Raw genomic sequence first — 17658 nt, forward strand, 5'->3', positions numbered from 1 at the left:
CAGTGTTGTTAGATTTTGCAGTCGGTTTAGTTTGGATTAGATTTTGGCACTTCTACCTATGAAATACGTGATGTTTGGGAAAGATCTGTGATTTGGGGGATGTTTCTAAATCTTTTGGAATGCAGTCTATTCATCTGTACAAAAGATGACGAGGATAGTCCTTGACTCTTTCTGCTCCTACCTTCCTCTCTCCCTCTGTTTTTGTAGTACTGGGATTAATCCCAGGGCCTCCATGGTGAGCTACATCCTCAAGTTTTTTTAAATTTTGATGCAGGGTCTTCCTAAGTTCCCCAGGCTGGGTTTGAATTTGCAGTCTTCCTGCCTTAGCCTCCCAGAATTCTGGGATTGTAGACGTGCACTACCACACCTGACAGTAGCTCTCTTACGTAGTTATTGAGAAGATTCCAATAGAAAATTGTTTCACACAGCATCGGGAATATAGTGAGTACTCGATGATAGTGATGTCGAATTCTTGTTCTGGATTTAATGTTTTGGAAGGGCTGTATGAAGAGTTCCTTGATAATATCTGGCATGTCATATTTTCAGTAATGAATTTATTGATCTTGATTTTTTTAAAAGTATGCTTATATTATTATATATCCAAATAAATATATAATTTTATACTTTGGAAATAATAGAAAAAATTGAATTTTATGATAACTGTATAAGTAAGGTAACATTTCTTAATTGGTATTTAGCCTCAGGAGTAGAGGATGGTGGATTAAGCTGGCTTAGAAAGTCTTACCAAAGAATGAAAGAACAAGCTGAAAAACAAAACAGAAAATTTGAGGACATTGTAGCTGAAAGATACGGGGTAAGTACCTATACATTACAAGGACGTATTATTTTCATGGTACTAGGAAAAACTAGGCACCTTTAACTTTGTTTTATGCCTTGAAACACTTTGGAATTAAACTGATTCTGCTTTTTATGTAGCATATTCATGTATTGACATAGTGAATGTTAAATGTGTATGTGTTAATATGAAAATAACATTTTCTTATTTTAAGAAAATTTAAGTAATGTAGGACAGCCTCCTTGGTGCACCTCTAGAGAATGCCACTCCTAAAATTTTTGTATGTTTCAGAGTTTGGTATATTGTAGAGTTTTGACATTTTCCAAAGCTGCTTTTTTTTTTTGAAAGTGTGAATAAAGTATATTGAAGACTGTACTCTTGAAAGTAATGTAGTCGTGCAACAGTATGTGGTATTTTGGAACAGGCTTTCTTTCTGTTATGGATAATGTGCCATCCATACACTGTGATCGGTGTATGCACTCATATTTAAATTTTCTTTTCACTGATACAGTTTTTTTTTTTTTAATAATTTTTTATTTTTGAGTTGGAGATTCAGGAATTAGAAATTTTTTTTTATGTGTAACACCCACCCTCCCAAAACTAGTAGACTGTATCCTTCTGATCTAGAAAATCAGCTGGGGGAAATTTTCTTGTGCACATTTAATTTTTCTTGATGTTCTTCCATCATCTTTACCATTTCTGCAAGTCCTCGCATGTACAGATTATAGTCTGGAGTCACTTGTTGTGTCTTTTTTCTTGTGTCTGTTTATCATGACTTCCTAAACTATAGAGAATTCCCAGGCTAATTTGGTTTTTAACACTTTTTATTCTTTTTTTTTTTTTTCTTTTTTAGTATCTGGGCATGTTTTGTGGCACAGTTTTCATTTCAGATCTCTCATTCCATTCAAGCCTCTCGTTGGGAGGTATTCCTTTTTTTTTTTTTTTAATGAGAGTCTGTTTGTTTTAGTAGCATGTTAGGCTCTTGGATGTTACCAGTCAGAGGTAACTGACTAAAAAATTTATGTCTCCACTGTATTCTGTATTATATGGTGTTAGTACAGACAAGTTTGATTTAAGTGGTTCCACTTTTAGAGGTTTTTCGTTATGGTAATTTTTTCTTGTTTGCTCATACATTTTAGTGCATTTTAATGTAGGATGACTGTATGAGGTCACACCTCCTCTTCCTTTGTCTTGGTGGATTTGTCTTTCCTTGCTTCACTTGGGAGTGGGTCCAGGCACAGAGGCTTATGAGGGACACATCGCTGAGCATTTTATAATTTTAGGTGTTATTTTTCTCTTTTGTAGTCAATGGAAATATTCCAGTTGAAATTAGAAGAAGCTGAAAAAACTGCATGCAAAAATGAAGATTCTACACAAGAGCGGTGGAGAAAACCAACATATTCAGATAAAGTACAAAAGAGTCAAGAAAGTAGGAAATTAGACTTAGTAAAATATAATAAAATTTCAAGAGACAAGTATGATACAACAACGATTACAAACAGCAGCAGTAAAGATAAATGTAGTGATAATGAGAAAGATAAGAGATACACCTCTTCAGAATCACATAGAAGAGAATTCAATCCAAGGCAAAATCAAGAGTTTGCGTCTTCGGGAAATTTGAGACCTAAATTCTTAAGACCTTCTGATGCTGATGAACTGTCATCTCGTTTCAAGGCTAGAGATTTTGAACCATCTAGTTCTTCATCATTAGCAGTAGCTCAGGGTTCTTTGCACTGTGGCTCCCAAAAGCCCATGGAAAATGATGAAGAAAGGTTAATGCGTTGGAGACGATCTGGGGGAGGGGACCAGAAACATTCAAGTAAGAAGCCATTGGAAACAAGTAGCGGCGTTGACTCTGGACACATTTCAGGAGACATGGGAGAAAAATTGCCAGCCAAGAGAGTGCGAGAACACTTGGAGGACGCAGAGTCTACATTTGCTGGGTATTTTATTTTATTTATTTATTTATTTTTAATTTTATTTATTTATTTGAGAGAGAGAGAGAGAGAGAGAGAGAGAGAGAGAGAGAGAGAGGCCAGCTCAGCCCACCAGGGGGCAGGGCTGGCTGGCATGTGATGCTGGGGGATTGAACCGCAGTCCCTGATGCTTTTGCTAAGCTTGTTCTAAGTAGGTGCTTTAGACCACTAAGCCATCTCTCCAGCCCTTGCTGGGTATTTTATTATTTGTGTTTTAAATTAATAAATCACTCTTAAATCCATGAAGATTCAAAGAAGTGGCCTGTGTTAGAATATCAGTTATTAAGTATATTTCTTGATAGAAGAGATTAGATATGTAGTTTTTTTTTTTTTTGGGGCAGAACTGGGGATTGAACTCAGGCCCTTGCGCTTGCCAGGGAAGTGCTTATTCCATGGAGCCATCTCTCCGGCCCCAGATATGTAGTTTTAACAATGTAACACAATAATTTCATTTTATAGATTGCATTTTATTTTATAGGTTTTTGTTTTTTAAATAATGAGCTAAAAGAATTCATTAGCTATATTTTCTCAAAACTTATTGCTGTCTTATAATTTAAAAAGTGTAAGCTGGGTGTGATGGCGTGCACCTGTAGTTCCAGCACTCGAGAGGCTGAAGCAGGAAGATTACTGCAAATTCTAGGCTAACCTGGACTACCCAGCCTAAACTGCACAGTGAGACTCTAAAAGCAACTACTTAGGTGTTAAATCATGAATACTGTATGTGCATAGGAGGTTTAGAAAACTAAAGAAAATTTGGTACCGTAGCCCAAATATGTAGCGATGAACATTTGCTAGAGATCTTGTGGAGGTAAATGTGAATTATGTGGTAGTTTTGTAGAGAAGGAAGAATCCACTTTGCAGAATTGATAGATTTCAAATATACTGTTAGTGTTGTTGTTGTTATTATTATTATTATTATTATTATTATTATTACTGGAAATAGAACATAGGACCTTATACTTGCCTGGCAGGTGCTTGTGCCACTGGGCCATATCCTCATCCTAATAATGTTAGTTTTACAAGTAAAATATTTGTATGATAGTGGTTGTAATCCATAATGATTAGGAAAATAAATAGAAATTACTGGCTTTGTTATTGCTGTATCTGTTTATGTGGGGCTGAGTCAGAAGATGAAGAAATCTAGATTGAGTGGAATCAACCCAGGAAAAACTTGGCTTAGCCATAGAATTCGCTCTGTTACAGGAGATAGAAATTAATAAGTATGCAAAGAATAAAGACTAGTTATACTTTGATGATCATTAAAGTATGTTAAAAGCACTAGCAAATGAGTGAGACACTGTGGCAGCGGTTTTAAGAAATAATGGAAATCAGTGATAACAATGGATACAGACACTGTGGTTTAGGATGGTGTTTCTGGCAAATGGCTTTCCTTAATGACTCTGTCCAGAGCATTGATTTATAGGCACAGTGTATAATTTAAAGGAAGAGTTGGATTGAGGGATGGAGCTCCACTCAAATAGAGCGTTAGTTTAGGCAAGAGTTTTCTGTCTGGGAAACTGAAAGTGAATTTCATTGTATCCAGTGAATAAGGGTGGCAGAGATTAGAGAATGTCTGTGGGTGTGTGTGCGTGGTGGCTAAACCCTGAGGCTTTACTTTGGGTGCCTTGGGTTGTTGGCTGCTGCTCCTTTGCAGTTGCTATTCTCTGTAGGATTTGCTTAGCATTTGGGTAATCTGTAGATCTTGATTTCTGTGACTGAAGCTAAGCAGACTGCAAAATAACACTGTTAGTGTTCTATCTGATTTTCTTATTTCATATTTCTATATCTTAAATTGTGAGCTTCTGATAGGTTTACTGTATTACAGGCACTCACTAAAAGGATTTTTTTTTTGGTCTGAAGACAGTATTTGTTAGTTTCATTGATTGTGATGTAAGAGCTGTTTGAAGCTTTTCATAAATTTTGTGATAGGGAAAGAAAAATCAAATAATTACGTACGTATGAAAGTATATAGTCGTGTTAAAGAGACACATTAGGGCTTTGAGGAATGCTTGGAAAGGTTCAGTGAAGGATTATTGGAGCCTGTTAATGTTATTGTGGGATTTATGTTGAATTTAAACATAGCTGTAATTCTAGAGTGCTTTAGAAACAGTGAATTTTAGGTTTAGAAGAAAAATCATAGAACTGACTTTAGAGTGAGAAGAATCATAGCCTAAGCCTCTTGTTTTGCAGATGTGGAAATCAGGGACCTGAGGTAATGACTTGCACAGTGTCATGTAGTCAGGGTAACTGGGTTAGTGCATTAGTTACTTTCTTGGCCTCTGAGGCACAATAGCCAGCACCCAGAATTTAAAGAAGAAGAAGAAGTTTAATCTGGCTCACGATTTCATCAGATTCAGTCTGTGGTGACGTAACGGAATGGTGGAAGGGCCTCGTAGAGCAAGATGCTTAGTCCATTGAGGCTGGGAAAACAAAGCTGGGGAATTGTGCCAGAGAGGAAGGGGCCCCCGGAACCTGTAAAATATCCAAGATTATGCCCCATGACACCCAGACATATTTGGAGCTCTACTTAACTAATCCTTTAGGTGGTTTCTAAGCCAATCAAGTTAGCATAGCTAAGCTAACTTGTCATAATGGGTGAATAAAAAAAAAATAGCAATTCTCCTGCTATAATTGGACACACTTCTGAGAAGAGACCTTGTTGTTTACCTTGAATTTATATTTGAGTGTTAGGTGTTGTATCAGACAGGTATTCGGATAACACTTTAACCGTGTGACCTTGTACAAGAGATGGGTGTCTGATACCACTGCATACAGGGGAATGCTTTTCCTCGCTGATACCATTATTGAACTTTTAAAAAATCTTTGCCAAGTTAATATTTGGTTGAGAAACAGATGTTTCCCTTGGTTTTTCTTTAAGTACAGGTAAAGTCAACCCTACTTTTAGTGGCAGATGTTTATTAGTGTTTCTTTTTTATTCATTAGTCATGTTTTTCTATTTTTACTTTCATTCAAATTTGAAAAAACGTGTCTGAATCAGCATTAACAAGGAACGGAGCAACGAGGGGTGGTTATTTCTGCATTAAAAATTGTACTTCATGCTGTTAGAATGATTCAGGCATTTGTCTGCCATTCATCTGTATTTTCTGAATGCTTTTATTTCCTAGACCAGGTGGCATAAAAATAATTCTAAAAAATTTTCATTTAAAGAACTCATTTTGGGACAGGCAGTCATACAGATAATTTAAACAGGTATGGTACATGTAGGACCATAATAAGGTTATAAGTGCAAGTATAGGTATTTACAGTTAACAGTAGTTATGCTTTGGAAGGGGCAATGACCTCTTCTGAGATATTCTGTGGTAGTATGGTGGAGGAAAGTTGTAGACGAAGTCGTGAGGTCTTCTGAAGGATGAATTTATTAGTAGGAAATGAAAACCAACTTGGACAGGGGAGATGAGCAGTAAGCAGCGTGGCATAATTGAGTGTATGCAGGTGGTGTTTTAGAATGTGTGCCGTGTGCCTTCCTGAGAGCAGGGTATAGCTCCTCATCTGTATCTCTAAATCCTGGTAAAAGCATATAATATCTTCTCAATAACTTGTAAAATATGGTTGAGTAAGAAGCCAGGTGGAATATTACAAGTATTTTTACCTTGTAAATGGCTCCAGATGTCATGCTTGACCATTTTTTTATGAGTGATAAATATCTCAAGGATTATAAACAGATAAGATATATATTTTAAAAATAATCCAGAGATTTGTGAACATTAGATTGAAAAGCAGAGTAGAGTTGAGTTAAATATAATGATTAGGAGGCTGTCGTTTACGAGATGTTTGGAATCACAGGAGGGAACGTACAGAAGGAGAGGAGGAGCGGGAGCTGGCTCTCAGGAACCAGTGAGGAAGCTTGTACCTCTGAAGAGGTCTGGTTCCATCCTTGTGTCTGTGCACAGCTGCAGGCATTCTTATTTTTAACCTGTTTGGGGGAGGATGTTTCATTATTGTATTTTTGATCTGGTAAATGTAGAACTGGTTGGAGGATTCTCTTGTGCCTCAGTAATTGGTTCACAGTGACAAAAGGAATAAATAATTATTGAGGGTAGACACTATGTTTGAATGTCATTATGTTATTGCTGTTACTGCAGTTGTATTTAGAACACTTAGCATATGAAATAATGTGAAAGAAGGTATTAATGATTTTTTTGATTTTATAGTCTTGGAGAGATAAATTATTTGTTAGAGGTTGTCTGGTAAAGCTAGGATGTTTCAGTCTGAATTTGAATCCATGTTAGTCTGATGCTAAAACTCCTTTTCTCTTAATGCTATAAGGGATCGATCATTTCTTGCAAGGAAGAAGGAAATAGTTGGTATTATAAAGATATAACTTAGTGTTCAATGAAAAGTTTGCATTAGAAACAATTTTTAGTTGTCTGTAGATATTTATACTTTGATTTTTTTACTCATGCCTATTAGTAGGCATCTTATTTCCATGAAGATGTAGAGGTTTGTGTTAATATTGATATCTTTAATCCCTCTATTTAAAGGATCTCTTGAAATGCTTTTGTCCTTTATTTTATTTTATTTTTTGTGGCGGAACTGGGGATTGAACTCAGGCCCTTACACTTGCCAGGGAAGCGCTTATTCCACTGATCCATCTCCCCGGCCCCCTGTCCTTTATTTTCTTTTGATTTTATTAAATTGTTTGTTTGCCTTTTAAATAACAGTTGATGAGGAAATCTTTTTTTTTATTAAAATATTTTATTTTTCCTTTTATCATAATAGTGTTATTACTATTAGTTTTACAGAACCTTGGGTTTCAATGCATATATTTTCATTAATCCCCCATTAACACATCAGTGGGGTAAAAAAGTGCTAAAGTGCATGTGCTTCCTATAACATCAGGTGAGAAATATAATGGGCAGAATCCTAAAGATCACCTCAAATCCTGAAGAGAATATCTTGTGTTGACTGCTTCCTTAGTAATAGTTGGGAGAAATATTAGGGAAACCACAACTTTACACATTTTAGCTTACTTCAAGTTCTTTTTTTTTTTTTTTTAATCTTCTATGCTAGTTGATGTTGAGATTTTAAAAAATTAGATGAACTTGGCAGAACTTCATTGGAAAGGAAAATCTGCAGGTGCTTAAGTACTTGGGAAGTAAAGAAAGGCAGAAAAGGCCAAAGGACTGCAGCAAAGAAGTTTCTTAGGAAATAGTAGTTTGAATGGTAGACCTCAGATATACTTAATGGGGACAAATTTGAACTGATTCTCTTTTAATAGTTTGTTAAGATCTGATTTATTCATTTATTTATATTTCATTTTTTTGTATTTATTTTTGTGCAGGGTCTTACTACGCAGCTTGGACTCGTAGTGATCCTCCTGTTTTCTGCCTCCCTTGTACTAGGATTACAGGCGTGCATCACCATGCCTGGACTCCATTGCTGGCTCAGTGTGCCCAGGGGCAGGGCCGGCATGCCATGTGGTGCCAGGGATCAAACCCTGGCCCCTGTGCTTATCTAAGCAAGATTTTAGGAAGTAACAGTGGTTACTATATTTCATATTATCTTCAAAGTAGTTGCGTGGATTGTAAGATATAGGCATGAAAAACTGGTCAGACAACACGGGCACGTGAGCGATTAGTATAACTGTCTTAATGATGGTTATTTTATTTTGTGTTATATGTAAACATACAAAAATTTCATTAATGTCTGTACTTTCTACCTAATGAGGAGGAACAGTAAATTTTCAAAGTATTTTGGAAAAGTGAATGAGAAAGTAGGCAGATAGAGAAAATGTTCATTAGAAAGGAAAAAAGTAGAGAAATATGAGTGAACTGATAAAATTAAAATAAATTATGATTATAATACAATGAAAATGACATGTACCTCACAGTTTTAATTTTTAAAAAAATTTTGAAAAATTTTCATAAAAAAGTACAGTATGATACAAGCAATAACTCTAGGGGCATATAAAAAGTTATAATGTTCTTCTGATTATACTGATACAGTGTTCCTACTGTTTGTTTTAATTGCTTTTAAGCTACAGACTGAAAGAACATGAAGCGGAGGAAAACCCATTACTTTGTAGTGGTGCTGTACCTCCAATACTTGAGTCTCTTAGTCCAGGCAGCAGAGTAGTGCTTTTCCTTGTACAAATATGAGAAGTGGTTGCTGTAGCAGAAAAAATGACACTTTTAAAAACATGAATGCTATATATTCAAATATTTATATATTTTTTATAGCAAAGAATTCATGACATAAAAGAATTGCCATACATGGTTAACCAGTCATTCTTTGGTTTGAATTTTAAGTTATTTATTTTGCTATTCCTTGTTTAGAGGATATTTTGAGAACATAGGTTAATTTTAATAAGGTAAAAGAAAGCCTAGGAATTCAGAAAAACTGGTAATGTAGGTTTGTCTTTTTTATTGGAGGTGATGATAGTGTTTAAAATATGTTCTGCCTTTAATTTTATTGCTTTTCTTTGAGGATTTTTCAAAACAACTTTACTGAGATATGATTACATGATAAATTATATATGTATATAAAATTTGATAAGTTTTGATATGTTTATTCTTATAAAACTATTGCTCCTAAGAATCTCCTGGAGTTCTCCATCTTTCCTCTTCCCACATTCCCATTCTTCTTTTTTTTTTTTTTTGCAAGGAGAGCTCTGACTTTTTGTTTCTTTTCGGTTCCAACTTTTTTCACTCATTATAATTTTTTTGAGCTTCAGCTATATTGGTACATGGGGGGCCAGGAAGATGGCTCAGTAGAATATTAATAGTTTATTCATTTTATTGATTGATGGAGATAAGAAAGTTTATTTCTCCATTGTACTGTTGGCATAAGCAGCTTTTATTTTTTAAATTTATTTATTTGTGTGTGTGTGTGTGTGGCCAGCTCAGCCCACCAGGGGGCGGGGCTGGCTGGCATGTGGTGCTGGGGATTGAACTGCGGTCCCTGTGCTTTGCTAAGCTTGTTTTAAGTAGGTGCTTTAGACCACTGAGCCATCTCACCAGCCCCAAGCAGCTTTTATTTTCATTGAATTTTGTTATTATTTTTGGTGGTATTGTTTTATATAGGGTCTTGCTATGTTGTCCAGGCTGATCTTGAATTCATGGATTCAAATGGTCTTCTTGCTTCAGCCTACCATCATGCTTGTTTTTTATTTCATGTATTTCTACTTTGATTTTTATTATTTCTTACATTCTGCTCCTACTGGGTTTAATTTACTCTTCTTTTCCTGCTTTCTTAAATGTAAGCTGAGCATTTTCTGTCTTTTTAAATATGTGCTCTCTTGAAGTAATGCTTTCATGGCACTCCACACATCCTGACATATTGCCTTTATAGTTTTGTTCAGTTCCAAATATTTTATAATTTGATTTTAATTCTTTCTTGACCTGTTGGTGACTTTGGAGGAATGCTGTTCAATTTTCAACTAGTTGAGAATTTTCTTGACACTTGTTAATGATTTCCAATTTAATTTCTTGTGGTCAGAGGATATAATTTGTATGACCTGAACCTTTTATGTTTATGCACTCTGATTTTATGGAATGTGGCAAATATGCTCTTACTCTGTCCTGTTCCTATTATTTTGGCAAACATATTTAAAAGAGTATGTGTTTTATTGATGCTGTGTGGAGTGTTCCAGAAAGGGCTACTGAGCCATTTCACTGATGAAGTTTTCTGTATTCTTGTCAATTTTCTGTTCTGACAGGCATGAAGGAGAGATGTTGAAGTGTATGACTTTAATTCTGGATTTGTCTTTTTCTCATTGCAGATCTGTCTGGTTTTACTTCATTTTTAAAGCTGTTATAAGTTACATAGACATTTAAGGATTTGTTTGTGCTTTTGGTGAATTACTTCTTTTTCTTATGTAGCTACCCTTTTTGCCCTTTTAATACTTTTTGGCTACATATGGTAATTTGTCTAATAATGTAGACATTTCAGTTTCATTTTGTCAGTCAACATAGTGTATCTTTTTCCATTTTTTTATGTATAATGTGTATATATTTATAGTTACAGAACTTTTTATAGTTGACTTGATTTTTTTTAATTCACATATAAATTACTGCCTTTTAATTTAGATGTTTGGACCATTTGTATGTAATGTTACCACTAATACACAGGTGAAATATCTCATGCAAAATGTTTGGAAACAGGTGTTTTGAGTTTACATTGTTTTCAGATTTTGGAGTATTTGTGTATATGTAAATTAGGATGGCACCTAAGTGTAATCTTTCATTCATATTTCGTTTATAGCTTATATTCATGGTCTGAAAGGAAATTTTATATGTTTTTAGTATGCCTCCATTTCAAGTTCAAGCTGTCATATGAAATCAGATTTGGAATTTTTCACTTTCAACATCATGTTAATGCTCATGAAAGTTTCAGAAAGTTTCAGATTTTGGAGCATTTCAGATTTCAGGTTTGTTTAGGAATGCAGAACCTATAATTAAATTTAAATGTGTAATTTTGCTATTTTGTATACTCATACTGTGTATTATATATTTTATCATGTGTGTGCTGGCTATTTTTGAATTTCTATGAATATTTTTGCACTGGTCTGGGGACTGATTGGAAACCACTTGATTGTTTTCACTCCTGCTTTTCTCATATGTTGGGTGGGCCCAGAGCCACGTTTAGCCTTGGGCTTATTTCCCACCACTGAAGCATTGCCTTGATTCTCTACTCAGTACTTTCTGAATTATGGGTCTCCTAGTCTGTCCGATGGAACCAAGCACTATCACCAGAACAGCTGAACACTGTTCTTCTAATCCTTTGGAGTAGTTTTTTTCCCCCTGATGAGTTACTTTCTTCCTGAATACTCCTTTGGGATTCTTTTCGCTGCAATACTCAGTTCAGTGAACTGTAGCTGCCTTGGAATTCTTGGTCTCCTCCCTTTTACTCAGAAATCCTTCAGGCTCACCTGAGTTCATCTTCCATGTTCTGTAGCCTTCAGTCCATTTTGTGGTAGTAAGCTGAGAGACAGTGTAACCCTGGCTCGAAATTTTTCTTTGGTTGAGGCTTTGGTAGTATAAGGCAAATATTCTTCATTTTAAATTAGTTTGTATATGTGATTAATTCTGAACTGACTTTACAAAAGGACACATGATCATTGCTTTCATTCTTTGAATGTGGTTAAACATATCTTCAGATTATAGTTTAGTATATTATTACATTGAATGAGTAGATGTTTCTAAGGTACATGAAATTGTGGCCTGGTTTTGGTATTTTTGCTTTAGAATTGAATATGGAATTATTAAATAATAAAGAATTATTTTATTTTTTAAAAAATAGTTATTTTAAAATTGTTTATCTCATTGTTATTGGGACTTGGTCAGTTGTTATAATTGCCATATGCTGTATTGGCTCTCTATAGAACCTTGAAGTATTGATTGAGCGATGGTAGCACATTGAGTCCAATTTTTACATATTGGAATCTTGATCTACTTCTGATGTGGAATGTTTTATTGAAACCATTTAAGATAAAAATTGCTGGAGTCTTGGTGTTATTACTTGCGCCTGTATCTCATGTGCTCTTACTCTGTCCTGTTCCTGCCTAGTGTAGAGGATGAGTCCATCCATGTCCTGAGTGTTGATGAGAAGAACAAATTGGGGGCCAAGATTATTAAGGCAGAGATGATGGGGAACATGGTAAGACTCCCACACCATTCTTTTGAAGAATGATGATTAAACATACTTGGAGTAGTTTTGAAATCCTCAGTAGTGTGGATGTGGCACACTTTTGTCAGTTCTTACTAGAATATTGCTGTAAATGAGTATCTCCTTTTCCATATTTCTGAAATTTATGATCCCAGGGAATTGTATGCTGTAATTTTTATTGTTTCTATTGGCTTTATTTTGTGTTAATTTATGTAGCATATTTGAAGGAGTTAAAGACCTTTGTTTCTAGGAACATTTCTAAACATGTTCACATTTTTAGTTATTTGAGAATAAGAACATAAAAGATGAGCTCTTCAGAAAAGGTGGTTTTATTTATTTATTCAACCATTTGAGATGATGTTTGTGCTTGATATTGTATGGGATGTTCTATTTGGATTAATACATTTAATTCTTATAATAATGTTTAAGACTGCTTTACCTTTAATTGAAGATCTACTTTTATTTATTCATACATTCTTTTGTTTATTATGTTTTTATCTCTGTTACACTAAGTTATGTTAAATTGCTCATGATAGTAAAAGCTTAGATAGCTTTCTATGCCATGACACTAGAGAGTCACTTACAGTTGTATTTATGTAGTAATCTTAAACTAAGATGTGATATTTTATTAATCTTACGTTTTTGTATTTTATCAGTGTAGCACCTTTTAGTAGAACAAAGGTAGCTAATTTGCTATTTCTGCTGTTAGTTTGTATGTCCATTACATCTTTAGCAGGCATGTTTTGTACATGCTGGTCTATTTGAATCTGGTCCTTGGTAAATACTTCAGCTCAGCTCAGAAGTTGCTGAGAGATAAGCCAAGAACAACACCACAAACAGCAAGAAAGTAAGGTTGAGAGATAAGCCAGCTGCAATACAGTAGCAAGAAATTAAGCTTCAATCATGAAAGCACAGGAGAATTGGCTAAAATAGTGAAAGAGAAGTCATGTAGTAGGAAGTTCTTAGGTTAAAAAACGTGTTCTATTGTTCATGGAGCCATTGTAGTGCAACATGCTATGCTATGACGTATAAGGTTATTTATAGATTACTTTGTGGCTTATTGCTTTTTAAATTTTTCCTCATTTTTTTTTTGACACAGTTTTACTGTGTAGCCCACACTGGCCTTGAACTCAGCATGAGGCACCTAAGATGGCTGCAAATGCATGGTGATCCTCCTACCTCAGCCTTCCAAGTGTTGGGATTATAGACATATGCCTCTGTGCCTAGTTGGTTTATGGTTTTATATGTCATTTGTTTTATATATGTTCCTATATATTTTCTGGAGTCGAAATATATTCACATTTTTTTTTCTAAATTATTAATAATGAAGAAAATAATATATTAAATCATAGGGCCAGCCAAATATCTTAGCGGATTAAAGTACCTGCAAGCAGGTGCAGGGACTGGGGGTTCTATCCCCAGGCCTGCCTTGCTGGCCCCAACTCTGGGGTACACTGAGATAGCAATTGAGACTGGGCGTGGTGACATGTGCCTGTAATCCCAGCTCTTGGGAGGCCGTAAACAGGCGGCTAAGTACAGGTGCAATCTAGTAAGACCTTGAACACCTTGTAGACCCTTCCCTAAAAATAAAAAAAAAAAAATAAAAACAAAAGCTGAATCTTGTGATAGCTTCCTTCATACAAATAATTGAAATTTTAAGTATTGAGAATTTATAATACCTATGAATTGTAAAAATATTCTTTTATCTATTTATTTATTCATTTTCAACACCGAGGCTTGAACTCAGGGACCTGCGCTTTCCAGGCAAGTGCTCATTCTACTGAGCCATCTCCCTGCCCTTCTTTTAAAATTTTTTAGGAAAATCTTTATTTATTTGGTATAAGATCTTGCTACACAGCTTGGACTTGTAGTGATCCTCCTGTTTCAGCCTCCCTTGTGCTGGGATTATAGGTATGCACCACCAAGTCTTGTTTTGGTGACCAGCATGGCGTGCAGTACTGGGGATCAAACCCAGGTCCTCGCGCTTGCGAGGCAGGCACTTAGACTGCCATGCTATTTCCCCAGCCCTGTAAAAATATTCTTTATGAAATTACTCTTGTGGTTATATTTCTTCCATCTCTTTGGATGGAGACCTTGAAATAATTTACCTTCATATGTCACAGATATTTGAGGTGTTTGTAATTGAGATTAAGCTCATTAATATATCTACTGAGCTGTGAGTTGGTAATTGAAGTTAGATGATAGCTATATATATTTTTTTTGTTATACTGTTTTCTTTTTATTGTGTGAATTTGTAGTATCCTATAATGGACAATTAACATGTCACAATTTCTTTTTGAAGGAACTGGCTCAACAACTTAAAGCCCAACTTGAAAAGGCTAATAAATTAAAAGAAACTGTAGCACAAATCTCATCAAAAAGAACAGGAGCAGAGGAGGTAGGTAATCAATGTTTACTGCAGGCATATAATTACTTTGTGTAATATTATTACTTTGCAGTGGCAATATTTTAGTATGAGTTGTGTCTGTGTCTGGGCCGCTTCTCTTCTAAGTGAACAAAACAGATAAAATCATTGGCTTGCATGGAACTGTCATTTGGGGAGGGATGGAGAAACAGTAAAATGAGAAAATAATGACTAAATAAATAATCACTTTTAAACAGTTATATAATCTGTGGGAGGGTAGTGGGGATCTTGGATTTGGATGTCTTGGGTCCACAGCTATTTTTTACTGCATTGCTGCAAAAACTTGATGGAAGTGAAGGAGCACATAGGCCGAGGGAACACAGAACATAAAGGCTCAAAGATGAGGATTTGTTTGTGGTATAGAAAGAAAAGCACGGCCAGTGTTATGTGGAATGAATGAGAGAGAAGGAAGCCGAGGGTCAGAGTACCAGAGGACAGATCGTATTTGACTTTGGAAGCCATAGAAAAACAAGGGCAGTAGCTGAGGTCCCTTTCGAGATAATGCAGATAGGAAATGATGATTAGTTTGATGAAGTTAGCAGCTAAGGAGATGGTTAGGAAGTTGTAGATTTTGGTTATGTGTAAATGTTTTCTGTGCTAGGAATGGAGACACATGCCTATAATCCCAGTGTTCGGGAGGCTGAGGTGGAGTGATTGCTGTGCTTTTGAGACCAGCCTGGGCTGTGTAAGGGAGTTCAAGGCCAGCCTGGACTACTCAGTGACACCTTGCCTTACAAATTTTTTTTTTTCTGATATATATTTTGAAAGGAAAACTGACCTGATTTTTGTGATGGGTTAGATGAGGGTGGCAATAGATAGGTAATGAGATAAAGAAAGGTGGTAGAGAGTACTTCAAGGTCTTTAACTTGAGTGGCTGGAAGTAAAGGGTGGTGATTTGTGAAGGGAAGGAAGTGAAAATAGGAACAGAGATCCTTGTTGATGCCAAAATAAAAAGTCAACAACCATTTTTGAGAGTCAGGTTTGAGATATATAATCAGATTTATAAGTGATTTTTAAAGGACTCTTAAAGATTAATTTACATACTTTGCTGTCAGTATGAAATTGATTTCCATAGAATTTTCTTTAGGCTGATTATTGATTTAGATAATGATATATGTATGAATTTTTTAAAACTAAGTTGTGATAACTAATATTTAAAAAAATTGAATACCTTAAGATGAAATTGAGAAATTATAAGCAGGTTATAAAGGGAATAACTAGGTGTGATAGCACACACCTGTAATCGCAATGTTCTGGGAGGTGGAGGCAGGAGAGTCACAAATTCAATCCCAGTCTGGGCAATTTAGTGACTTGGTGAGGCCTTGTTTCTGAAAAATGAAAAGACTGGGGATGTAGCTCAGGGCAGATGTAGCTCAGGCGCTGGATTTGATTCTCAGCATCACTTTTAAAACAAGCGGGGGGCAAGGGAGGGAAGTAATGGAAGGTATTTAAAAGAAGGTATACTGGTCAGTCTGTCTTTTACACTTTTGCCCAGCACTGTTTGGTCCTTGTGGTCATAAAAATTTTATACTCTGGAACTTTCTTTGTTGTCTTAGGGCTAACTGGATTAAGTATCAGATGTTCCACAGTATAGCATCCACAGTGTAGCTCTACTTTCTAGCTCTACCTTTGGAGCTATTTTTACCCATAATTTTACGTGTCTCTGGAGTTTACTGTTGATGGCGGATATTACCATCTTGAGGTTTATCCACTTCTTAGTGTTTGTCTTCACTTTCTTTGTGAAGACTTTTTATTCAATCTCAATAATTTCAGTTTTTGGAAACTTCTTTTGGAATACTGTCTTTCGATTTTTCAGGTGCTGCAGTTTGAACCCAGTTTCTCATGTGTGCTAGGCAAGTGCTTTACCACAGAGCTAAGCCCCTGTTACCTTTTTCCTTATTCCATCCCATCCCATCTCATCCCATCCCATCCCATCCCCATCCCCATCCCCATCCCATTCATCCCCATTCCCATCCCATTCATCCCCATTCCCCATCCTCCATTCCCCATCCCCCTTTCCCCTTGCTTTGCGTTTCCTTTTCCTGTTTTTTTTTTTTTTTCTTTTTTTCCTCCTCTCCTGCCCTTCTCTGTCTCCCTTCCCTATCGCTCCTGGGTTTTCTTCTTCCCTTTCCATGCTGGAGATGAACCCAGGCTCTCCCACATGTTACGTAAAGCCCTAAAGACATAGTTTTAGATTCAAGCAAAATTGAGCTTGAAGGTGTTTTAGCTCAATAGCGATTTCCCATATACCTTGCTTTCTGTATAGTTATTTGTTTCCCTTATCAACATCTCCCAATAGAAGTACATTTGTCACACTTGACAAACTTACATAGTGACATGTTATAGTGACTTAAAGTCTGCAGCTTATGTTAGTATCCTCTCTTGCTGTTGTCCATTTTATAGGTTTGGACAATAAGTATTGACACATACACACCATTATAATACCATATAGTTTTTTTGGTTTTGTGTTTTGGTTAATGCATTTGGTACGGGGTCTCACTGCACAGCTCGGGCTCATGATCGTAGTGATCCTCCTGTTTTCAGTCTCCCCATAGCTGTGATTATGGGTGTGTGCCACCACGCCCCACTCAGTCACTGGCAAAGCGCACCTGGGGGTGGGGCTGTGCTGCTTGCCATACTGGGGGCGGAACCCTGGTCCCTGCTCTTGCATAAGCAGGTGCTTAATCCACTGAACTATCTCGTCAGCCCCATATCCTGTTCTGACTACCATAAAATCCTTGTGGTCTGTTCTTCCTCGTTCCCTATTCCGGAAATTCTGGCAGCCACTGATCTTTTATTGTCTCCAGAGTTTTTTTTTTTTTTTTTTTTTTTTT

The 17658-nt window shown here is 36.0% G+C and overlaps 1 protein-coding gene across 2 annotated transcripts in view; it reads left to right on the forward strand.

Moving 5' to 3' along the window:
- Cwf19l2 (CWF19 like 2, cell cycle control (S. pombe)) overlaps positions 1–17658 on the forward strand; it is a 142555-nt gene that overhangs the window by 28056 nt on the left and 96841 nt on the right. For both annotated transcript variants that reach the window (XM_023709448.1, XM_023709449.1), the window contains exons 7-10: positions 699–814; positions 2102–2739; positions 12300–12390; positions 14702–14797. In XM_023709448.1, the coding sequence (XP_023565216.1) occupies positions 699–814; positions 2102–2739; positions 12300–12390; positions 14702–14797 (941 nt within the window). The remainder of the gene's footprint in view (positions 1–698; positions 815–2101; positions 2740–12299; positions 12391–14701; positions 14798–17658) is intronic.

Source organism: Octodon degus, unplaced genomic scaffold (genome assembly GCF_000260255.1).
Source record: "Octodon degus isolate 3935 unplaced genomic scaffold, OctDeg1.0 scaffold00012, whole genome shotgun sequence".
Lineage (NCBI taxonomy): Eukaryota > Metazoa > Chordata > Mammalia > Rodentia > Octodontidae > Octodon > Octodon degus.